Source organism: Gobius niger, assembly GCF_951799975.1.
Source record: "Gobius niger genome assembly, chromosome: 21".
Classification (NCBI taxonomy): domain Eukaryota; kingdom Metazoa; phylum Chordata; class Actinopteri; order Gobiiformes; family Gobiidae; genus Gobius; species Gobius niger.
In genome coordinates this window covers 23,314,302-23,339,018 of record NC_136872.1, presented here as the reverse complement: position 1 = coordinate 23,339,018, position 24,717 = coordinate 23,314,302, and the positions used below count along the sequence as shown (strand labels likewise).

At 43.4% G+C, this 24,717-nt stretch overlaps 1 protein-coding gene across 5 annotated transcripts in view; it reads right to left on the bottom strand.

Annotated features, from left to right (window-relative positions):
* The window catches only part of dysf (dysferlin, limb girdle muscular dystrophy 2B (autosomal recessive)), an 80,929-nt gene that overhangs the window by 29,317 nt on the left and 26,895 nt on the right, over window positions 1-24,717 (bottom strand). For 3 of the 5 annotated variants that reach the window (XM_079579852.1, XM_079579855.1, XM_079579854.1), the window contains 16 exons: window positions 24,575-24,689; window positions 23,592-23,697; window positions 22,162-22,304; window positions 21,368-21,541; window positions 20,133-20,217; window positions 19,987-20,064; window positions 15,991-16,172; window positions 14,909-15,049; window positions 14,794-14,823; window positions 14,650-14,685; window positions 14,523-14,564; window positions 14,328-14,429; window positions 12,911-13,072; window positions 10,813-10,996; window positions 8,727-8,800; window positions 4,285-4,344 (listed from right to left, as the gene is read on the bottom strand). In XM_079579852.1, coding sequence (XP_079435978.1) covers window positions 4,285-4,344; window positions 8,727-8,800; window positions 10,813-10,996; window positions 12,911-13,072; window positions 14,328-14,429; window positions 14,523-14,564; window positions 14,650-14,685; window positions 14,794-14,823; window positions 14,909-15,049; window positions 15,991-16,172; window positions 19,987-20,064; window positions 20,133-20,217; window positions 21,368-21,541; window positions 22,162-22,304; window positions 23,592-23,697; window positions 24,575-24,689 — 1,714 coding nt within the window. The remainder of the gene's footprint in view (window positions 1-4,284; window positions 4,345-8,726; window positions 8,801-10,812; window positions 10,997-12,910; window positions 13,073-14,327; window positions 14,430-14,522; window positions 14,565-14,649; window positions 14,686-14,793; window positions 14,824-14,908; window positions 15,050-15,990; window positions 16,173-19,986; window positions 20,065-20,132; window positions 20,218-21,367; window positions 21,542-22,161; window positions 22,305-23,591; window positions 23,698-24,574; window positions 24,690-24,717) is intronic. The other 2 variants (XM_079579853.1, XM_079579856.1) reach the window with 2 other exon arrangements.

Below are 24,717 nucleotides of genomic sequence, written 5' to 3'. Positions count from 1 at the left end.
GCAGAGGACAGGCCCGGGGAGGACTGGAGCTGCACCAAACGGGACGAAAAACTCACGGCAAAGGTTTGTGTGGTAACAAGTCAGAGAATAGTCTCCTAAAAACATATGTGGACAGTAGATGTAGATGTTACTGTCCCTGTAGGGAGATGAGTCCTCTGCATTTGACCCATTCTTCAACCAGTGCCTTTGAGGAGCCCGTCAGGAGCAGGAGAGCAGGAGAGTTTAAAATAATAATAATAATGCACTGGCTTCTCCAGACGCTCAAAGTCACTTTACTAAAGTCGCTTACTTAAGAATTACATGTATGATGCCACAGAATGCTTGAAGTGGCATTTATTACATACAAAACATAATAAACAATGTTGATTAAAACTATTGTGGCTCCTTGAGACTTTGATTTGGTTGGAAATGTTTCAGACCCATGATCTACTCACTCACATTTGAAGAGTTAAAATACTTTGGGTAGTTCAAAAATCCATTAGTTTAATCACTGCAACAGTTCAAAAGGAAGAGCTGATAAATTACAACAAAAAACTTTTGTGAGGCACATGATTTTTACTTTGTGCCGTTCTCTTAACCTGTTATCTGCCATCTTAAAAATAATAATAATAAAGCATTGGTTTTATATAGTGCTTTTCTGGACGCTCAAAGACACTTTAAATTGCATTATGTAAAAAAAAAAAAAATTACAAAAACATGTACAATAGGTGAATCCTCCAGCCAGGTGTCTCTGACCCCAGTCTGGCTCCACATCATGGAGACGGGTCCCCGAGCGCCGGCCCACGCTGGGGGGGTCACTGCTCCTACAGGTCGCCCAGAGACACTGAGGACGGGTCAAATGCAGAGAATGAACTTCCCTACGGGGATTAATAAAGTATAACTTAACCTTAACCTTATTCATTCACTCCATACTTGGTGGTAGTAAGCTACTACTGTAGCCACAGCTGCCCTGGGGTATACTGAGGCAGCGAGGCAACCAGTCTGCACCATCGGCCCCTCCGACCCCCACCAACCACTCACTACATTCACCCAGGCTTCCTGGTGTTACCAAATGGTCTCCCATCCAAGCACCGACCCGGCCCTTCCGAGGTCTGACGGGATCGGGCCGAGCAAAGGCCACGGGTTAGCAATTGAATCCAAATCTCAAAGTGTATAGTGTGATACCTCATTTGAAAGCCAAGAACTTCAAGTTTCTAAAACCATCACATGTGCTGTTCCTTACCGTAATCATAACCCGAACTCCCTGATTAGGAGAGACAGCAAGTAACAAGTTAAGAAAACTACACCAGTCCCATAAACTCAACTTACGTATCAAATAATAAAAGTGCCTGTGTACAGTCGAGCTGTACCAAAATATCAATCCAAGTGATGTTACAAGCTGCCAGACGGGCACAATTGTAAGACAATAATTTGGCAAAACCAAAGTGACATGAACTGTGACCTAGATCAGCTCATGAAAGTTTAACAGCAGATTTGTTGTAAGACCCAGCGTGTCACTCAGTAAAGTTTAATGAGGACAAAACATCAGCAAAAACAAGTGACAGTGATATAGGACCTTTAAATGTCCACTCCTTCCCAACGCCATGATCTACATGTTTCACTCTCTCTTTAATCTCGCCTACATTACCCCATCTTAAGCCCATCCACATGAAACGCATGTTATAAATTAGACGGCGAGTTTCATCCAATTAGCATCAAACGAAGACACTTAACGAGACCATAAACTCCCCGCCTCGGATTACCAAACCCGGAGAGATTTAGCGCGCGCTGTCAGTGGAAACGTCGCTACAAAGGCCTGAATTGTCCGTCGCATAAATCACAAACCAACGAGATCGAGGCGAAGATTTACACACCCCGGCGCTTCGGGCCCGGTTTGACGGATTTCTGGCGGCGATTTCGAAAAAGGTTTTGATGTGATTTGCGGAGAAGAATGAGGCATCAGAGGAACCGCAGGAGTTTGAAGCGGGCGGAGCTGCTCGTCCGGCTCGAAGGACCGATTATGACGTCGTTGAGCGTTTAAGGGAGAAAAAAAGAAAAACGCGGGGATAATTTTCCTTGAGGTCGGCCGCGACAGAATCCATCACGGCGCGGGGAGAGGGGAGATGGGAGTCGACGGGCGGAGGTCGTTTTTCATTTAAGGCTTGTTAGATCTCGGCGTTTTTCTTCGGTCCGTCTTCTGCGAGTTTTTCCGATAAATGCGTTGTTTTGGGATGTTGCACGGGTGATTTCTCCAGTGAGATCAATAGAACAAACGTAGGCTGCGATTAGGCCAAGAACCGCGGAGAATAAGTTCACACAGTTAGGGGAAAAGGACCTGGGGTTGTTCTAATGTAGGTGCAGGTGAATAGGGAAAAAAAACAAACGTAGAGAAATCAAACTGAAACTTCGGCTGTAGTTCACTAACATGAATCTGAGAGAAAAATGTATTGCAAGTTTTCTGTCATTTTATGTTTTCATGTAAATATAAGACATACATACATATATAAGACTACATAATGAGCACATCCAGGTTTAAATGTATGTATTGAGACATATTTGTTAAAGAGATTGGCTCAGAGGGATTTTGTATCTTGTTTAGTGTCTGAATAAGCTTGCTATCAGTGGGAAAATCTGTAAACATTCAAGTTTCTCCTTGTTTTTGAGGAGAAACTTGAGGTTTATCCGATAAATGCGTTGTTTTGGGATGTTGCACGGGTGATTTCTCCAGTGAGATCAATAGAACAGACGTAGGCTGCGATTAGGCCAAGAACCGCAGAGCATAAGTTCACACAGTTAGGGAAAAAGGACCTGGGGTTGTTCTAATGTAGGTGCAGGTGAATAGGGAAAAAAAACAAACGTAGAGAAATCAAACTGAAACTTCGGCTGTAATTCACTGACATGAATCTGAGAGAAAAATGTATTGCAAGTTTTCTGTTATTTTATGTTTTCGTGTAAAAATAAGGCATTAAATGTGCTTGTATTTCTAACAACAAACTCTACATAATGGACACAACCAGGTTTAAATGTATGTATTGAGACATATTTGTTAAAGAGATTGGCTCAGAGGGATTTTGGATCTTGTTTAGTGTCTGAATAAGCTTGTTATTACTGGGAAAAATCTGTAAACATTCAAGTTTCTCCTTGTTTTTGAGGCTCAAAGCTCCATAAATCAGGCAGGAATTATATATTTAAAAACAATCTCTCTGAGAAAACATTCAAAATGTTGTAAAGTCAAAGTGTAAAGCAACGTCTGCACCAATGGCTGCTCTGCTTTGTGACGACGACATTGGGGGTCGCCATTGCAGTAGTACCTCCTTTTCACTGCTAGTCTCCCATTGGAAAGCATTGCACTTTAGACACGTTAAAAACAACTTCAAAGCCTGGTTTCTAAGTTTCATAAACTTTCTACAGCTCGATGTTCCTCCTGTGATAACGCTGGGTTAGCTAAAAAAACAGGCATCTCGTACTGATGAGGGCCGGACTGTTAGCATTGGAGCTGCGCGAGCTACACGTGACGCAAGGGCGGAGTCTACGGTGAAGATCCCGCCTCTTATGCCCTTTTTAGGAACATGCTTGCTCAGAGCTGGGGAGGAGGAGTCTGTAAATCCGTCATGATTGTGGTAAACAGGGAGGAGTGAGAAATCTAAAAAGTCTATTATAATATGTCTATGGTCTGCACCCGGCGTATATTTCTCTTATATTATATACATTTTCTTTCTCCGCTATAAAACATTTTCCAAACTTTTCAAAACCACACTTTTTAACCCCTGTCCAGCCGCCACATTTTCTCACAAGCTTCTCAACTGGAGCTTACAGCCTATAGGCCAGAGTAACGCCTCAGTTGAAAGCTAAGACCTACTAAACTGATCGTGTCTTTTTTGTCGCATGTCACCGTTTTTTTGTCACATTATGGAAGTGTTTTTGTCGTGTTTTCATAGTTTTTTTGTCATGTTTTGGTCACTTTTTCCTTGCGTTTTTGTCACTTTTTTGTCGCTCTTTCTTGACAATTTTTGTCGGTTTTTTACTTTTAGATTTGGGTAATGCCAAACTAGAGAAAATGTGCTCGGTTCATGTAAGAGGTTAAAACTTTTCCATGCGCCTTGTGTGTATATTCCTCCCGTCTTTAGCCGCTGCTGTCTCCCACAAAGGAAATGCCCATATTTGGATTACAGCGTCATCTCGGTCACAGCCTTTCCTGCTACACGTGGATACCGAACATGTCAGTATTTGGTGGCATCAGTGAGCGACACAGACATGTTGGAGTCACTTCCTGGATGAAGCTGGACTCTCAGACTTGTTACCTACACGGAGACTGGCAGAGGAGGCCGACAGGTTAATGATGGCCGAGCCGGCGCCGTCTGCGAACTACAACACACAAGCAACACAGAGACAAGCACACGAGAAGACAGGTTAGCAGGTTAGCATGTTAGCGGGTTAGCGGGTTAGCACACGCAGAAGCAACGAGCAACACGTCAGTATCGACAGCAAGACGTTCAACTTGGCCCAGGGGCCCAGCAGACTGAGGGGCCCCTGGGCATAAGGAGAAAAGGAGAGTTCCCTCTCTCTTTGCAGACTCCCTCACATGTGCCTTGTACCCGAGACTAAATCAGGATTAAACCAAGACTAACCCAGGACTAAACCAGGACTAAACCAAGACTAACCCAGGACTAAACCAGGACTAAACCAGGACTAAACCAGGACTAAACCAGGACTAAACCAGGACTAAACCAGGACTAAACCAGGACTAAACCAAGACTAAACCAGGTCTAAACAAGGATGGGCCCTTTTCATTGAGTTGACACTGGGAAAAAATAAAATGAGAATGCACTAAATTGCACCATTAAAATAAAAAAGATCTCTGTGGAAGGACCCCCAGACCCCCCTTTGAATATGTCCCCCCACCAGTCTGGCAGCAGCAAAGGTTCTTAACGTACTTTGAGAAGAAGTAGTTTCTCCTGCAAGAAAAAAAAATCTGTTAATTGTAGAGGGAGATAAATCAGACAGACATACACTAGATGGGGGCCCTGAAATTCAATTATCCCTGGGGCCCATTTTAATTAAATCCGGCCCTGCATACAGATACATTTACTTTTATAAAAGCGTGTTAAGAACTTTGCACACAGTCCTCGGGAGCTGCCGCTGTTCAAAGCCGCTCTGAGTTGGGTTTGTGGTGAATCGCTCGAGGCTTTTGATTAATCTAACCCGCGCTTTGCTTTGTTCCTCCATAATATTTCAACAGTGAGAGCAATAAACACAATCATATCTTGACTAAAGTAAAATCTCCAAGGAGTCTGCGCATTCATTAATGATTTCGAACAACAGTCGACGGCAAAAAACATCTTAATCGTTGATAATTTGTGATGTTTCGTGGCTAATGCTAACGGCTATAGGGAAAATACATTGAGCACGCTAACCGAGGATCCAACGCCGCTTCTGCCATTTCTATGTTTTGATCAACTGGGAACTTCATCAGCAGATTCTTCACTTTTATTCACAACTATCTTTTGAACGGCAAGAAATCCTCAAAACAAAGTCCAGATCGTGATGAATCCACAGAGCAGAGTTTGAGCAGCTCTTCCACGTTCAGCACATTTGAACCCGGCGTGTCTGTTTTGGTCTGTCGTCTTTGTTTGCTTAATCTAACGTGAAGTAAAGCCCCGCCGCCGCAGAACCGCCGCCCGCTTGCATCATGCTTTTGTTTGGGAGGCCTGTGTGGCTGAAACCAACTAATGAAGTAAATGCCAGGGCGTGTGCAGCCGTTTCCACACACAGACCGCGGGAAACGCGATCCGCAGAGCGTCAGCGACTGTTCGAGACAAAAGGACGAACCGTGAGACGCTCCGTCCCAGGAGGGTTTGGGGAGGGTTACGAAAGTTTAATATGGACTTCAGCAGATCAACACAATTAGTACTTTACCAGTTACAAAGAAAAGCCTGAGCAAATGCCCCTCAGAAGAGTCATAAACCCAGCAGAAAGGCTAATGTTTTCTAACCCGCTTTTCCGTTGTGGTTGTGTTTGTAAAGATCTAAAGCACAGTCTTTACACAGTAATTAAACATGATTTTGACTGTTTCACACACAGGTCTTTCCCCGCCTCTGTAACATACGGATTATTCAGCCCAATAGCCGATGTAAACGTAGCTAAACGAGGGTGATCTGGTCTCATTGATCTGCATTGACACAGGCCTTCACTGAGTAATATTGCTGAGGCGACTCGTGTCATGTGAAGAGCCCGTCTCTTCATGTGAATCAGCGATAGTGAAGATCTCTCCAGCTTTATGTAAAACAGTGGGTTCTTTTCCCGAGGTGTGACGTCATGGCCCCAGTCGGTTTGTGTTCTGGAGCTTTTTATGTTGGAAAGTGAGGATTTTGATGAGAGCAAATAAAACAGTCTTTCATTACTCCTTTAAAAAGTGACCGTAGTTACTTGATTTTAAAAGACACTAGAGAGAATTAACAGTGGTTGTCTTATACAGGAGAAGTTTATTTACCCGGGACATGAACTCGAGACATTGCGCTCGTCCTGCCATTCAAGTCTGTCTGAGCCTCCACAGAACAGGGATAAATCCTCTCAGAGCGTCAGACTGATACAAACATTCAGTGTCTGAGAGTCTGAGCTCCACAGTCAAGGCAATGACAGAGATATTACGACTGTACAGCCTGACCCAGTGTGATAAACAGTGATTTAATGTAATCCACTTAGATTAGAAGTTACTTTTTAATTACATTAATCAGCTGCCAGCATCACCTCCCCGTCTCAACAATTTTCTTAAGGAAAATAACAGAACAGTAACTCACAGAGACTTGGAAAAGTCACTTTAATCTGATTACTGGTCTGGATAAAGTGATGCGTTCGATTACTCATTACTGTAAAAGTAATCAGATTAGAGAAACTTGTTACTGGCAACACTGAGTCAATCACTGAATCATTGAACAATGTGGCGTTAGCGTCTCAAAAGCTAAACTTAGGTTTGGTCATTTTATACATTTTCTTTTTGCAAACATTTGCATTTCTCTTGCAAATATGTTCCTCCGAGGACAACGACAGCTCAAACTAAAGTCCAGAAAGTAGCAGAGTTTAACCTCTTACTCCCCGCCTTAACCGAGTGCATTTTCTCCAGCTCGTCTTTACCCAAATCTAAAAGCTCCTCGACTGTAACTATAGATAAACGATAACGATATGTATATAGTTTGATAGTTCAAATTTGCATTGTAATATTTACGGAGTTTTGTTGTACAGTGTTTATGTTTACATTTTGTTTTCAATAAAACTACTCGTATTTGACTTTTACTTGATATTTAATTCCACAGCTCTCACTTTGCAGAAAAAATATTGTGATATATGTCGTATATCGATATTTAAGCTATTATTAGATATTAGGGCATCTGTTCCGGATGCCTCCTGGTCGCCTCCCACGGGAGGTGTTCCAGGCATGTCCTAGTGGGACAAGGCCTCGTGGAAGACCCAGGACACTCTGGTGGGACTATGTCTCCGAGCTGGCCTGGTGTGGCCTCGGGGTCAGAACAGCTGGAGGAGGTGTGTGTGGATCGGGAAGTCTGGGCATCTCTGCTGAGACTGCTGCCCCCGCGACCCGGCCCCGGATAAAGCGGATGAAAATGGATGGATGGATATCGGGATTGGACTTTTGGTCCATATCGCCCAGCCCTAGAGTAACTTTCATTTGAAAGCTAAGACCTACAAAACTGATCTAAACGGTTCTTTTTCCTCGCGTTGTTGTCACGTTTTTTTTTTCCCAGCGCATTTTTGCCATTTTGATTGCATATTTGTCACGTTTTTGTCGCTATTTTGCCGCTTTTCTCAAGAAGATTTGGGTAAAGCCAAACTGGGGAAAATGTGCTCGGTTCAGGCGGGGCTTAAGAGGTTGAATAATGAGACGATAAAAGAACAACAATAAAAGAAGCTTGTTCTGACCCGAGTGCCCCAGTTATTAACCCCTGTCGAGCGTTCATGTGCATTTTCCAGAGGTCCATGAACGCAGCACGTGTTTAAAAAGGAGGCGATGGGCGGCTGCAGACTCCGTGCTGGTAACCATGGTAACTGATATCTCTGTCATTACTGGGAGAAAACACAAAAGCAGAACGAGAGCTGAAATAATGACGAGTACGTGGAGAGACATTTTACAGCAGAACTCCCTCAAAATGAACAAGGAGGCCCCAGTCTCAACAGCTGCTCCGGATGGAAAAGAAACGTCGCTAATGAGAAAACAAACTGACGGGAGACAACAAGACGGAGGAAAAAATCAACTTAAACCTGTCGTCTGGAGGAGCCGCAGGAATCCGCGCGACGCTGATGACTTTAACCTTTGCTTTAAGCTAAAGACGCGCACGAGAAGCGCCGGATTCTTTCCCCTGCGGATCTGCAAAGGTCTGTCGCTCGCCGTTAGCTCGACCCCCGTTAGCGGCGGACACGGCGGTTTTCCACGCTGCAGCGCATTAGCCTCAAGCGGCGCGCGCTCCAACGGGAACTTTTTCCAAACGCGGGTAAATGAGGCGGCGACGGACCCAGCTCATTTACATTCACGGGAGGTTTACAAACGAGAGGCGCCGGGCGAGAGGCGGGAGGCGCAACAGGCACATTCTGTTCTTTTCAGACTAGGACTCATCTTCATCAGCAACGTGCAGATATGTGCATTAGCTGAAAGCATCACAAACCAAGAGAAGAACTAGAAATGTACATTAAGTGCCTGTTTGAATCCAGATAAGTGAGTTTTGAACGTGTTTTATTACCTGATCCGGAATGAGCGGCTCCTCGTCTCCGATGTTCACCAACACGTCTCCACAGAACGAGTCCGGTCTGTGGTCTGGGATTCAAACACAAGGTCAGGGTTTTATATAAAGGTCACCGATAACAGCCTACGTAGTTCTGTCACATCAGGGAATTTATGAGAATGAATGGGAATAATCAGGGAATTAACTGGACTGAAGGTTACTTCTTTACAGACAGATATAAACTGAAGCATAATGATTTGATTGTTGCACACTGAAGAAAAGGGCTGAGCACCGTTAAACGATATCCGTTTAAAAAGTACTAGTATCGGGGCGGACTGGGACTGAAAAACGGCCCTGGACTCGGACTAGCCTGGCCCAAGTGAGTGTAAATGCAGCACTTCCACAAAGACATTAACCTCTTACCTCCCGTCTTAACCGAGTGCCTTTTCTCGAGTTCGGATTTACCCAAATCCAAAAGCTTCTCAACTGGAAAGCAACGGTGTAACGCTTAATTTGTGGCTTTTTGGCGTGATTTTGTGACTTTTTTTTCTACACTTTTTATTCCTTTTCCATCGCTTTTTTCCCTGCCATGTCGTCATGTTTTCGTAAAGTTTTCGTCACTTTTTTGTTGCTTTTCCGGCACATTTTTAATGCTTTTCACCCTCGTTTTCGTCGCTATTTCAATGCTTCGCTCTTATTCTTTTAGATTTGGGTAAAGCTCGGTTAAGGTGGGGGGTAAGAGGTTAAGGAGAAAATTAAGAGGCCAGACTGGTGGCCCGAGAGCCAGTGGCCCTTCTGTGCTCTTCCAGAATGGACATATGGCCAGTCCGCCCCTGACTGGTGTTGAAAAAATTAAAGCAGTACTAAGTAACTCTTCCCCCTAGAGGCCATAAACGCAACTACAGGTGTAGCAGCAAGTTACGATTTTTTAACTTACTAATTGTCTGTGAGAGTAAATACTACGCTGACAGGAAAGACAAAGGGACAGAGGGATATTGTGCATCCAATTATACAATGAAAATATTTTTTCTCATCCAAACTTGGCTGTAAATACTGTTTAAGTGGCGCTAGCCCACAGTTAGCTTTGCACGTTAGCATGTTAGCTTCTCCTTCGTGTTCCCATTAGTGTGTATTGGTGACTCCAGTCCGGTGGCAGTCAACTTTCAAGCATGGTTTTCTAGCCAGAGACACACACTTGTATTACCCCCAGAGGGACTACGGAAAGGATTTATTAAGGTAAACACGTTACTTTGTACTGCTTTAAGGTATCAAAAACAGGTATAGTTTTGATGATGCTGGTTCAGGAACAGTAGAACAATTTTTTCCCCCATTTTTTTTTTTTTTTTACCAAAAATGTCTAGTTTTGCTCAATTTAAAAAAAAAAAAAGAAAAAATCCAATTTCTGACCTATTTTTTCTCCTTTTTATATTACTAATGGAATTGAAATTTTCTCTATTTCCCCAATTTTTTCAATTTTTTTTTAACCTAATTTATTCCCCTTTTTATACAAAATTTGTCCTTACTTTTGCGACAATTTCACACATAATCCCCCAAATGATTCCCCATTTTTCACCCAGTTCTTGACATTGGAGATTAACCTGATGTTGTAAATTTGCAGATCGTCCCGATAGGTCGACTCCGTGATTGGTCAGATTCATGAACGCCTGAAAGACACTTTATGTAACTCCACTTTCCTGAAGGTCAGGGTCCGGTACACGGTTAGTTTGGACTAGTTATAACTAGCGTTGTTTTGTTGTAATGTCATGGTTGGAGCTTCACTATCATTGGCTGCCAATATTGGCAACTGGCCAATCATGGAGCGGCCGGCCTTTCCCATCCTAGGAAAAAAAATCACCCTCTGCCCCCTTCACTTCCAGTCCTGACAGAGGAGCCTCTCGATCTCCCACACATTATTGTTCTGTTTTCTGGTTCTAGACGACACATATTTTATTATAGGCATCAGGAAAAGTATCGATCAGATATCGGTATCAAAAAACAAGTATCGTTAAAGTACTGGTATAAAAAAAAAGTAATAAATGTAATGAAATGATCTTGGCAGAGAGAGAGTTTAACAGTGTATAATTTGGGTCTGTGCGTCTCTCACTTGTGAATCCCGGCGCCTCCTCCTCGTCTCCGTGCTCCGGGTCCTGGTTCTGACCCGGGTCACAGCGATAGTCGTCCAGCGCCCGGACCGAGCACTGTCCCACCACCGGCCGCCGCCCGAACTGCCGGTTATCGATGACCTTCACCACGATGGGAGGCATGTACAGCTCCTCACGAGGGAGGCTCTGAGAGGAGACACAGAGGAGAGTCAGGAGGAGGCACAGAGGAGAGGCTCTGAGAGGAGACACAGAGGAGACACAGAGGAGACACAGAGGAGAGTCAGGAGGAGGCACAGAGGAGAGGCTCTGAGAGGAGACACAGAGGAGAGGCTCTGAGAGGAGACACAGAGGAGAGTCAGGAGGAGGCACAGAGGAGAGGCTCTGAGAGGAGACACAGAGGAGAGGCTCTGAGAGGAGACACAGAGGAGACACAGAGGAGACACAGAGGAGAGTCAGGAGGAGACACAGAGGAGAGGCTCTGAGAGGAGACACAGAGGAGACACAGAGGAGACACAGAGGAGACACAGAGGAGAAGCTCTGAGAGGAGACACAGAGGAGAGGCTCTGAGAGGAGACACAGAGAAGAGGTTCTGAGAGGAGACACAGAGAAGAGGTTCTGAGAGGAGACACAGAGGAGACACAGAGGAGAGTCAGGAGAAGACACAGAGGAGAGGCTCTGAGAGGAGACACAGAGGAGACACAGAGGAGAGTCAGGAGGAGGCACAGAGACATAGTCCCACCAGCGTGTCTCTTCCACAAGGCCATGTCCCAATAAATTCATGTGTAAATATTATATCGGGTGACAAGAGTTTTGCTCTTAAAAACTGGGACACAATTTGTTGCTGGGAGCCGAGTCTCGACTCTTTTCCCGGACTGAGAGGTAAAACTGTCAACATCCAAAGCACTGATATAAATTGCTTTGATAGATTTTTGAATTGGTAAAATCTTTGTAATTGACATTGGCCCATACAGTGATTTTCAAGCAAAGTGTGTTACTTTGGAATCATAGCGACCAAATCCAATCCCACCCGGGACAAAGCCAGAGCAAAACTGACTTTCAATGTTGTGATGTTTCCTGAAACTCAGCAATAAACTTAAAACTGGCTCTCTCAAATGGATACCCTCCACCTGCAGTGTCTCAGTTGTCACCTTCCCTGTGGAGCGATGAAGACGAAAGCAGAAGAACAGCACGATCAGGCCCTTTGTATTTGGGGGAAAGCTGGATTCGGTTGTCGTGGAGTGAAAACAGAGATGAGGGAGGATCTTCTAAGGACCATTGCCAGTGTGGAGGAGCCCGAATGATCCTGGAGCTCTGTTGTCGGGCCCCTGGTAGGTTCTCCAAGGGCAAACAGGTCCAAAAGAGACCCACCACCTGCAGGGGGAGCTATAGGGGGCCATCGGTCACCCCCATGATCAAGTGGAAGAAGATGGATGGATGGCGTTTCTAAAGACTGTGTAAGAAAGTCAATATTTTGAAGGAAACCCCTCAAAATGGCGCCTACAACAGGAGAACCCATGTATAGCAAATCCACAGAGCTCGTGTCTGGACCAGTTCCAGCTGCTTTACGTATAAACTCTGGCCTGGCCTTTAAACACTGAGCCCTGTGTTGCTCCACGCTGATGCTCCACACTTCACTGGATCCACATTTGGACAAAGCTGAAACTTTTTAACATAATTCCGCGTTCGCCAAAACCAGGATCGTCCGACGGTGAAGGTCAGAACTTTACGTTTCCATTCCGAGTTTGTCAGGAGAAACCTCAGAGGCGGCTGATCTCTGGAAAAACCGGGACCTATATTTCCAAACTTAAGGACGAGGGGTCGAACGCGGCGGCGCCAAAGAAAATGGAACCCTTCTCAGCTCGTTTGAGGAGAAAAGTGCGGCTCGTGAAGGCTGCGGTTTGACTCTAATATAAACTTTACAAACTCTTTTCACCGGATAATTACCGTATCCATTTGCCGTTTTGTCCTTGGGCAAGACACTTCACTCCACAGCGCTCAGATATGTTTGAAAAATACACGTTATAAACACGTCCTGGAGCTTTGAGAAGACTGAAAACCTTCATAGTGGTAGATATTAAATGTGTTTTCATGTGCGCTCACCACGACCAGGAGCATGGTGTTGACGTCGAAGTTGGGCTTCTTCTTGACGCTGCGGATGACGCAGCTCTGCACCACGGCGCCCCCGCACTCCACCTGCAGGCTGGGGGAGGTAACGCTGGCCAGCTGGAAACTCTTCAGGTTACGCACGCCCCACGCCAGGACCTGCAACAGCGGGAAAGTTCAACGTCTACGTGAAACCTTTATCAGGACATTAGTTTGTGCATCGATGCAGTAACTTCAGCTTTAACCTCGTGTTATTAAAGGAGACACTGCAGGAACGTCTTCAACACACACGAATAAAGTCAAAACCGGGTCCGAATGGTTTGTCTCATTCAGGAAATTAACCTCTTACCCCCACCTGGACCAAGCACATTGTCTCCAGTTTGGCTTTATCCAAATCTAAAAGCTTTAAAAAAAAGAGCGAAATAGCAATGAAAACGAGGATGAAAACACGACAAAAAGTGACAAAAAGAAATGGAAAAAAAAGATGAGAAAGCCACAAAAAAGCTGCACGAAAAGAGCGAAAACACGACAAAATGTTTCAAAAATGTGACAAAAAGGTTATGATCACTTTAGTAAGTCTTCGTTTTCAAATGAGGCGTTACACTGTTGCTCTCCAGTTGAGAAGCTTTTGGATTTGGGTAAAGCCGAACTGGAGACAATGCACTTGGGGGAAAGAGGTTAAATCTTTGTCATTGACTCTGGCCCAAAAACAGTGATTTTCAAGCACAGTGTGTTGCTTTGGAATCATATCGACCAAGGGAGGAATAGCTTCTCTATGGTCCTCATGGAGCTGACACTGCTGTAATACCGCCCCCTGGTGGCCGGGGCGACTCCAAGAGACGCTTGGGAGCATTGATTCTAATGGGACTTCAAACGTCCCAAGAACAGCTTAAAAGCCTGGCTCCAAAGAGTTTTTCTTTTTCTAAAAATCGCTCTGACCCATGTGACCCATGTGACCACGCTGGAGGAGGTGAAATATTTTTAACCACGCTGGATTTTGTTTAGCAGCCCAAAATTTTGAAGCATTTTCAGTGCAGTGACTGGCTCCAGAGCCTGTCAATCAAGCTCTGGAGCCAGTGGAGGCCCCGCCCACTTCTCGAGTGCAGGGCTTCCCGCCTTTTTGCCATTTTAAGGAACAGGCTGTGTAGGGGGAGACAGAGCGACCATTAAACTTCACACAGGACTCGGGACCTTTTTCAATGAATGGGGCTGAATGACCCGCTCTTCTTTATTATATTATATCTATGATATCGACCAAATTCAGTTAAACTACAGACTTTTGTTTCCTGAAACTCAGAAATAAATTTAAACCTGGCTCGGAAATAAATTAAATGAGACAATACATTCTCTTTTAAATATTTTCTCCCCTCTCCGCCTGCAGTGTCTCGATTAAAGATTATTTCACAGTTCTCACCTCGATGGCCGTCCTCTGCAGCACCGGCTTTATCCCCTGTGGAACCACGAACACGTTTGTTTCTCTCTGAGGAGGAGGAGGCGGCAGGTCTGACTCCTCCGGCTGCAAAACATCAACCACGTATTTTTAGTTAGTTTGCAAAGTCAGGTCAGTCAGCTTTTTGCAGGTACTTTTCACAGAAGTAGATTTTTGTACCCATTCTTGCAGATGTTCAGAGAGGAAACCCGGAAACATCAGCTGAGCCAAAACAAAAACAACAAAAAGTGAGCAGAGTCGGACAGAAGATTCATAAGTTTGATTTATCACATGTTTAATTTCTTACCTCGTCCAAAACATGGGAGGAGGTCACGACGTCTCCCTGTAGGAACAACAAGTGGATCGATTAAAAAGTGGACAAATCCTGCACAATTGAGGCTTAACAATGGATTATGAGCTTTGAAAATGGCTAGAAATAAAGTAAACCCACCTCCTGCCCCGGGATGTGATGAACCGCCGGCTGTGGAGGAGAACAGGCACATGACATGACACTGACTGGAGGATCATGCGTGTTGTAGATGCTGTATGTAACACGTGTCTCTGACCTTGTCCCTCTGTATGATGTGGAAAGCGGCCAGCAGCTCCCCGGCCGGACGCCCGTCCCGGAGCACGGGGAACCAGGACAGACGGGGCGCGGGGGAGAAGGACGGCTGGCACACGCAGCGGCCCAGGAACTCGTCTGCGCCCTGGGGTCACACAGGGGTCAGGGAGACATAAGGCAAATTCTAAAAGTCCAGGACATCAAGACCCCTTTTCCGTCTGAAATCCCCCCAATAATTATAATTTACCAACACTTTAAAATCAGAAATCAGCTATATTTTCATACTGGGAAGAGCCAGGATTAAATGTATGGTTTTATTTTGGATCATGTTTTGTTTTTGAAAAAGATATTAAACTCTTAACTCCCGCCTGAACCGAGAGGATCTTTTTCCTCACGTCATCAGATTTTTTTCCCATAATTTTTTTGTTGGATATTTAACTAATTTTTGTAACTTTTTTGTCATTTTTTTGTCATTTTTTTGTCACTTTTGTCACATTTTTGTCTTTTTTGTTTGTTTGTTTTTTTGTCATTTTTTTGTCACTTTTTTGACAAATTTTAATCACATTTTTGTAATTTTTTTTGTCACATTGTGTCACATTTTTTGTCATTTTTTTGTCATTCATTGTCACATTTTTGTAATTTTTTTGTCAATTTTTTTATCACATTTTTGTCACATTTTTGTATTTTTTTTGGTCCAATTTTTGTCATTTTTTCGTCAATATTTTTTCAATTTCTTGTGACATTTTTGCCACTTTTTCGTCACTTTTTTGTCAATGTTTTCTCACTTTTTTGTCACATTTCCATCATTGTTTTCATCTCAGTTCTGTCGCTATATTCACACCTTTTTTCCAGAAGCTTTTGGACTGGGGTAAAGCCAAACTGGAGAAAATGTGCTCGGTTCAGGTGGGAGTTAAGGGGTTAATGAAAACATGAGTGAAACTTTAAATTTCAGATCAATATATTAGATATTGACAAATCCCTTTAGTCTGAGCCTGTGAAGTGTGGAGTCTGCAGGAGCGACTGAAGTGCAGATGTTGTGACCGAGTGGAATTAAAACCTGGTTCAGAGTGAAACTGGTGAACGTACGTAAGAGTCCTGGTCGAACAGCTCCACCACCACGTTGGGCGGGCTGGTCCTGGTGCTCTCCACGTCTCCGAAGATCTCCACCTCGTAGAAGATGAGCGTCTGGTCCCAGGTCGGGTTCAGCGTGTTGCGAACCGTCACCGTCTTCTGGGACTGGTGCAGGAAGGAGACGATGGCGTACGGGTCTGCGGCAAAACAGAGGAACGATTATCCATCAGGGAGCGAGACACTGCAGAAAATCCAACATGGCGGCGATTCACTGAGATTAAAGGGTTGTTTCAGGATGTTTGACATAGGGCCTCATTTCCTAGTTATCCAGAGTGTTGTTGATTTCTGGAGATATTTTTTTTTGTTGTAATTCATGCAGTTCTTATGTTTGAAGAGTTTCGTGGCGCTAGGCTAATGCAAGGCTAGTGCATGTTTATGGTATCAGCTAGCCTGCATTAAAAACAGTGTGACCCGCTCCACCTGAGGCAGTTCACTTATAACAGTGGTTTCCAACGCTTTTTGTCTCGCGTACCCCTTGAGTCGTGGATTTATACTCTGAGCACCCCCTACCTTGAGGATTTTGCCAATATTATTACAAAGTGACCAACTAAATTTATATTATACAGTATTTAACAGTGTGTTGTCTTCAAAATTAAGCTAAAATACTCTCAAAATCAAACATAATTAAAACTAACTTTCCTTTGAAATTCATATTGAAATTCTTCTTTTTCTATCTGAAATAATTCCAAGTACCCCCTGCTAAGTGCTCAAGTACCCCCAGGGGTCCCCGTGCCCCTGGTTGGGAAACACAGACTTATAACACCAGACTAACCATTTAAATGTCTGTGTCCATAGAATAATTTTGACCATTTTGCATTTAAAATAACTTATGTTTGAGCAGCATCAGCTTCGTGGTTGTACAAGCTAGGCAGCGGCGGAGTGATCTGCTAGAAAATAGTCCCTCAAAATGCGATCATTCATGTGATGCAGGTCAGTTATAATCGACATTTATATGGTTAGTCTGGTGTTATAAGTGATTTGCCTCAGGTGCTCTGTGGAGCGGGTCACACTGTTTTTAACCTCTTACCACCCGCCTAAACCGAATGCATGCTGTCCTCTTTGGCTAAACGCCTCATTTGAAAGCTAAGCCCACAAAACGTTTTCTTCACGTTGCTGCGGTGTTGTGTCACCTTTTTTATGTTTTTTTTTTGGAGTTTTTGTCATTTTTTTTTTGTCACTTGGTCGACTTTTTGTTATATCTTTGTTGAAATTTTGTCATTTTTTTGTTGAATTTTTGTCACATTTTTGTTGAAATTTTGTCACTTTTTTGTCAAATTTTTGTTGAATTTTTGTCACATTTTTGTTGAACTTTTGTCACATTTTTGTTGAGTTTACATCCTTGTTTTCTTCTAATTTTTTGTGGCTGTTTTGGCGCTTTTTTCCCAAGAAGCTTTTTGATTAGGGTAAAGCCAAACTGGAGAAAATGGGACGAAGCTGATGCTGCTCAAATATAAGGTCTTTTAAATGCAAAATGGCTAAAATTACTCTATGGACACAGACATTTATATGGCTAGTCTGGTGTTATAAGTGATTTGCCTCAGGTGCTCTGTGGAGCGGGTCACACTGTTTTTAATGCAGGCTAGCTGATACCATAGACATGCACTAGCCTTGCATTAGCCTAGCGCCACGAAACTCTTCAAATATAAGAACTGCATGAATAAAAAATCTGCAACACACTGGATAACGAGGAAATGAGGCCCTATGTCAAAAATCCTGAAACATCCCTTTAAAGCTGCACAATATTATGAATCATATTTCGGTGGATATTCTTCTCCTCTTCTGTCCTGAACCTTTCGTGTTATCAGCTTCGGTTATACTCGGGTTTATTTTTGTGCCGCAGTTTCAAAGCCGAGAGGAAATGGTGAGTAATGATGATTTAAAGAACGGAGATTAAAAGCATCAACAAAATCAGAGCCGTGTTTTCCTAAAGTTTCCTCAGACCGAGAGAGCAGGCGAAACCGCAGCGAGATGATCAAATAATGGAGTTCAGAGGCGGAGATCGGGGGATTGGCCGATCGCTGCTTCCCGTTGTCGCCGTTTCAATAATAAGCCTCAGACTCAGAGCGCTGATGAATCTGTGTTTGCTCAGACGGAAACGCTTCGCTGGAGGAGATGGATCACGGCGAGTCTCCTGCTCCGGCGTCATTAACCAACTGTTCAAACCTCTTAACAACTATTTTAGTCATTTAGTAATCTGTCTGTGTCTCATCCAATCAGAAGCAGAATTTGCGCCAAAAGCCTCCGACAAAGATTTACTTTAAAGGGGCTAGATGCAAGTTGGCCATTTTATACTCACTACTGCCACCTCAGGTCATACGTGTAACTGCAGCTTCTATATTAAAGGGGGGGTGTTATGCAAAATTGACTTTTTCAAGCTTTCCATCATGTTATTATGTCATTCCCTCATTAAAAACATGCCTGAAGTGTTGCCTTGGCACATTCACGTATTTTGGAGTAATCTGTAAAAACTCTGATGGCGGCCATTTTAGGGATAGGTTTGCCTGAGTCCTCCTAGGAACGCCCCCACCTCCTGGAGACGCCTCCGAGCTTTCGTCACCAGCCGAGTAACCAACCACTGCTCCTCAGTAGAACCCCCTCCCCACTGATGCCACAGACAGCGTGTGGAGGGGGCGTGTCTGAAAGGCTCAGAGGTTCTTAAAGAGACAGAGGCCTATTTCAAGACATTCACTGCAGCCATTTTGAGAGAGATATTTTATACAAGGCAGTTATTCTAATTTACTGCATTTACAGCCCAACAGAAGGTTTGTCATCATTGTAGTGTGATATGGACTGGTGCTGTGTGACTGAAGAAAGCAGAATACCCCCTCTTTAAAGGGGCTAGATGCAAGTTAGTCATTTTATACTCACTACTGCCACCTCAGGTCTTACGTGTAACTGCAGCTTCTTTATTAAGCTCGTACATGCATTAGAGGCAGTTGTGGTGAACAGGTCTGAGCTCATTCTACACATTAGGACATGGCTGGAAAATACTTAGTCTTAACAATTTAAGCTCCGTATAGTCCCTTTAAGTTTACTCCATCAACACGTCCTCAAGTGATGCCACTTTAGCTTCATGTGATAATTAAAAAAAATAAAAAATGTTCATACACCATTCACAGCCAAGCGACTAATCGTGAAAATAATCGGTAGATTGATCGATCACCAAATAATGGTTAGTTGCCGCCCTAAGCGTCATACTGGCCGACAGGCTCCAGTCCAGAAGATTTGGATAAAGCTGAACTGGAGAAAATGCGCTCAGTTCAGGCGAGACGCTGCGGGTCAAGAGGAAAATATTAAATGTAGAGAGATCAATTTGAAACTTACTGTAGATTAGGGACAGAAATAACATTTTAAAGAGACTAGACGCAAGTTAGTCATTTTATACTCACTACTGCCACCTCAGGTCTTACGTGTAATTGCAGCTTCACTCACTTTCTGAGTGACAGTTGTGGTGAACAGGTCTGAGCTCATTCTACACATTAGGACATGGCTGGAACATGTAGGGGGAGGAAAATACTTAATTTTAACATTTTTAAACTCCGTATAGTCCCTTTAAGCTGTCACAAAAAAGTGACAAAATCTTAATAACGGGTAGAGCCAGATTTAAATGTATGGTTTTATTTTGTTGGTATATTAATTGCATAGATTTGCTCAGAGGGATTTTGGATCTTGTTTAGTTTTTGAATAAACTGTAGATATTAGTGGAAAAATGTCTCCTTGCCTTTTTGTTCAAGACTCACTAAATCAGGCAGGGATTATTAGATAAACAGAAAAGGGAGAGATAGAAACTAAAGTTTAGTCACACATATATTCCTCCCGTCTTTAGCCGCTGCCGTCTCCCACAAAGGAAATGACCATATTTGGATTACAGCGTCATCTCGGTGACAGCCTTTTCGTTAAGGCGGGGGTTTAGAGGTTAAAGATTGTTAAAGCCTGAGGACTCTGCTTTACCGGAGAAGCTGTCCTTGTCCATGGCCGGGAGGTTTCTGGCCTGGTACAGGTAACAGCGCAGATGGAACCGTGTCCCTCCTGAAACACACCAGTTCAGATCATGGTCATTACACAGCGCTCTTCGTCTGTAGCCTCGTCTTCCTTACGGTCGAAGAAGCAGGAGATGGTCGGCCGGTTGACTCCGAACGTGGTGGTGACGGACTTGTCTTCGCTGCGATCCTCGATGCTGCTCTGAGGACGACACAGTCAGGTCGAAATGAATGACTTTTAATGACTTAGCACCAAAAGAAGATACTTTCAAAGCCACACACACAAAGATGAAGAGAAATGAAAAAAAAGAGAAAGCACTTGAAATGAGACAATAACAAACACACACACTGCACTGGGAAAACGGCCATCTTGAAAACGATAAATGACTTAAATCGCTTGTATGAAGGTGGGTTAAAGCCAAAGGAACGAGCAGAAATCCCACTAAAATCAGAGAAATTAACTTTTCCTGTGAATGATATGAAATAATCTGAATTGAGACAAAAAATGCACTTGTTCCATTGGAAATTGTCCGATAAAAAGGCCGATATTTCTGGAATCTAAAGTGATCGACTTCCCGGTTTTTGCACCGGAAATTGTTTTACTCAGAAAATCCCACGGTGTCATTTTGGAACCAGAAGAGCTTTAATCAAATTAAATGACTTAAAAAAATCGGACTCCAAAAATCCATGTCAGTCGGGCCCGACTTAAAACAATAGAGAAAAATTAACTAAAATAAGATGAAAACATTTGAAATAAAAAAAAAAAAAATAGACAAAAAAGGCAAGAAAATATCTGACACTATTACGTCATTTTTGTCTAAGATAAGATTTATTTTTTCCAGTCTTCCAGCCAGACCGGGATAATAACCTTTTAACCCCCACCTGAACCGAGGAGCGACGAAAACTAGAAGAAAATGAGGAAAAGAAGGCACAAAAAAGAGACAAAAAAGCAGTTAAAGTGAAAAAAATGTGGGGCAAAAATGTGACGAAAATGCAACAAAAAAGCAACGAAAAAGTGACAAAAAAGAGCATGAAAAAAGTGACGACACTACGGCAAAAAAATGAGGAAAAACATCCATTTAGATCAGTTTTGTTGGTCTTAGCTTTCAAATGAGGCGTTACACTGGCCTATAGTCTGTAAGCTCTAGTCAAGAAGCTTTAGAATTTGGGTAAAGCTGAACAGCAGAAAATGCACTCGGTTAAGGCGGGTGGTAAAAGGTTTTAACCATCACTAAACCATTTGAGGGTTTTTGTTTTCAATTAAAAAGTAGCAATAACATGTACAACAGGGTCTTCTTTGTTTGTTTCAGTTTTAAATCATGAAAAACCAGTTTATGTTAAAGTTCTCTGACCAGGGAGCACTCCAGGTCAAAGATGGCGGCCGGGCCGGTCCTCTCCTGCGGCTCCATGCGGTACCTCCAGCGGCGCCGCCTGAAACTGTCCGTCTTCCTGGGCTTCATGTGGAAGCTCCACCCGAACACGGAGGCGTATTCCCAGCCCTCGACGTCCGGGTCGTCCACGCGCTGCTGCACAGACACAGGACACGAGGGCTTTACCACATTTATATCTTTATGTTCCTCTTTATGTTCCTCTACATTTACCACAGGAGAGGGACCTGGAGGATTCTTCTTCTTTATGAGGGAACTGATGAACAAGGAAAAGAAACCTGGACTTGAGCCTCAGAAAACTCTCATTTGTTAGAGCACACTGCCCTCTTGTGGCTGACACACGCCACAGCAGGATTTAAACTGCTGTGGTTTAGTCGTTTTGTTTGTGAAATTTAACCCTCTGCACAGCATAAGTTTCAATAAAATCAAAACTTTATAATAATATATACGTATACATATGCACTGGGTACGTTTTAGGACATGTAGAACATAATCTCGTGCAATTTAGTTCAAATTTACCAGTAGCAGGAAGTCAAATGAATGCTTTTTTTATGCCACAACTGCAAAACCTCTATGCGTTTGTTATGAAAGTGTGTTTTTAATGTGTTTTTTGTGTTGCTGTGAGGCACATTGAGTTGAAATGTGCTATATAAATAAATTTACCTTACAGTAAACAGAAAAATGATGGTAAATGTTTAAATGAATGTTACTATTTGCTCCATAAAGTGAATTTCCTGTGTGTAATCGTTCTTGTTCACCTTCCTGAGCGCCTCCGTCTTGTTCATGTCCCGCCTCCTCAGTCTGATCCAGCGTCTGCGCCGGTTGGTGTGGTACATCTTCTCCGATGGTACCCAGGACTTGGGCCGGCGGTCGGGGGGGATGGTGATGCCGTACTCCCAGCCTGGAAGGACACACATTTAAACTTTCATTTGTTTGCTTAAAATAAGATAAATTAACCTGTGCGCTTACAATACATGAAAAGAGAAAAACATGAAATTTAATCTAGCGCATTACTATTTCCAAACAAGTACTAGATGAAAGTTGTGACGTAATGTACAGTCGGAACCAGATGTTTCCTAAAAAGACACATTTGCATTTTTTCTCACTGTCTGACATGAAACCAGAATTTACTTTTCCTTTTTTAGGTCAACTACAATTTTCAGCTTTTATATGACTTTTCACAAAGCCAAAAGTTTAGCATTGCCTTTAAACTGTATCATTTGAGTCAAATGTCTGATGCGCGGGTTGCAGGTTCCCTAGCGGTCTCCGCAGCCATGCCTGCAGATCGGGTCATACAATTGGGGCAGGTTGGGGCGAGTTGAACGGCCTGCTGCCACACGCCGCCGCCCACGCGCGTGAGTCCACTGTCCGCAGCCACGACTCATTCTATCGTGTTTACAGCAGGTGTTTCACGTCAATATGCAACGGATTTTCATTAAATAAGCAGCGTTTTGTTGCCTGTGATCCAGAGAAGCCAAATGTCTCCTATTTTCCATGGCGTGTGCGTCTGTGCACGAGTTTGCGTTACCTACATCCAAAGCCTGCAGAGTCCCTTCCCAACACTGGACAACTGTGAAGTTGGGTTTTCCACACTGGTTGGTTTGACTGAAATTCTTTTTGTTAAATGTGTAAAATCCCAGTAGTTGCAGTGATGTTGGACATTAAGGGAAGCATTTTTTCCCTGCATTATTTTTACCATTTTATTGTGATCATAGTTACGACCATAGACTTCCTATAGCCACAACCTCGGTTTGAAACTATTGGCTCTTTAGAATGACATTAAGGCTTTACAGCAGCTTTTTTGCACATGTTTTGTTGTTCATATTAAGATGCAGCTCATTTCACATTTACTTTTTCATAAAAAATGAAATTCATATGAGAATTTCTGATCATATCATTGCATTTGTGTTTGAATAATTTGTTTTTGATATGAAATAGTTGCATATTAAACATCAATTTAGCTTATCCTTCCTATTTTGTTGTTTTTTGGGGGGGTGCTGGATTGGGATTCTGTGGTCCTCAGAAAAAAATTGGAAGTTAAAGTGGTCCTTGGGCTGAAGAAGTTTGAGAAACACTGATTTAGAAGATCCTTCTGCTACAACCTGTCGTGGCGTGTTGACCTGCGTGCAATCATGTATGTTCCTGAACCTGTCCCGACCAAATAAACAAATAAATAACAGAACCTGACCTTGTTCGTCCACGGCTCTGTTCTTGTCCTCGCTCCACTCGGGGTCGTCCCAGACCCAGCCCGGGGGACAGTCCACCTCGTCTTTGGGCACCGCCTTCTCCCCGTTCTGCAGGAAACACACCACCAGAGCATCAACACAGACAAGGCAGTGGGAACCCAGGGTGCTGAGGGCGCTGCAGCACCCCCTGGTGGATAGTTTGTGAACTGCAGGCAACATCAACCCCTTAACTCCCACCTGAACCGAGCACATTTTCTCCAGCTTTACCCCAATCCAAAAGCTTCTGGAAAAAAGGTGTGAAAATAGCAACAAAACTGAGACGAAAACAAGGATGAAAATGTGAAAAAAGTGAGAAAACATTGACGAAAAAGTGAGAAAAAATGCACAAAAAATGACAAAAATGGACAAAAATTAGACAAAAAAGTGAGAAAAATTTGACGAAAAATTGAAAAAAAAAATGGACGAAAAAGTGATACGAATTTGACAAAAAAATGCGTATAATTTGACGAAAAAGTGACAAAAAAGTCACGAAAATTTGACAAAAATGAGACGACTGCCCAACAAAACAAAAAAAATCTGATGTGAGGAAAAAGATCAATTTAGTTTTGTAGGTCTTTCAAATGAGGCGTTACACTGGCCTGCAAGATTTGGGTAAAGCTGAACTGGAGAAAATGCTCTCGGTTCAGGCGGGAGTTAAGAGGTTAATAAATAGGATTTATGCACAGAAAAAGTATTTTGGGGGTAAATTTTGTCCCTCAGCGCCCCCGAACTAAAATATCTTCCCACGGCTCTGAACACAGAAGGTTCGAATGACAGGGTCCAAATGCTGGAGTTACTTAATGGAAATCACATCAAAATGTCATAAAATAAACATCACAAAGGGAGGGTCTGTTTTTTTTTATGTTAAAACTAAGATGTTCCGGAGAAAACCCTCAACATGAAAAACCCTGCAGGTCTGGAACCCGTGTGTCCTGGCTCTCCTCACCACGTCCGTGTAGCCGTCCGTGATGGCGATCCACTGTCCTCCAGGGAGACGCATCTGGTTCTCGAACACCTCCTCGGTGAAGGTCATGTGCCCGGCGTCGGCGTCCAGCAGCAGCCTGAGCAGCACAGGTCATGGTAGGGCAT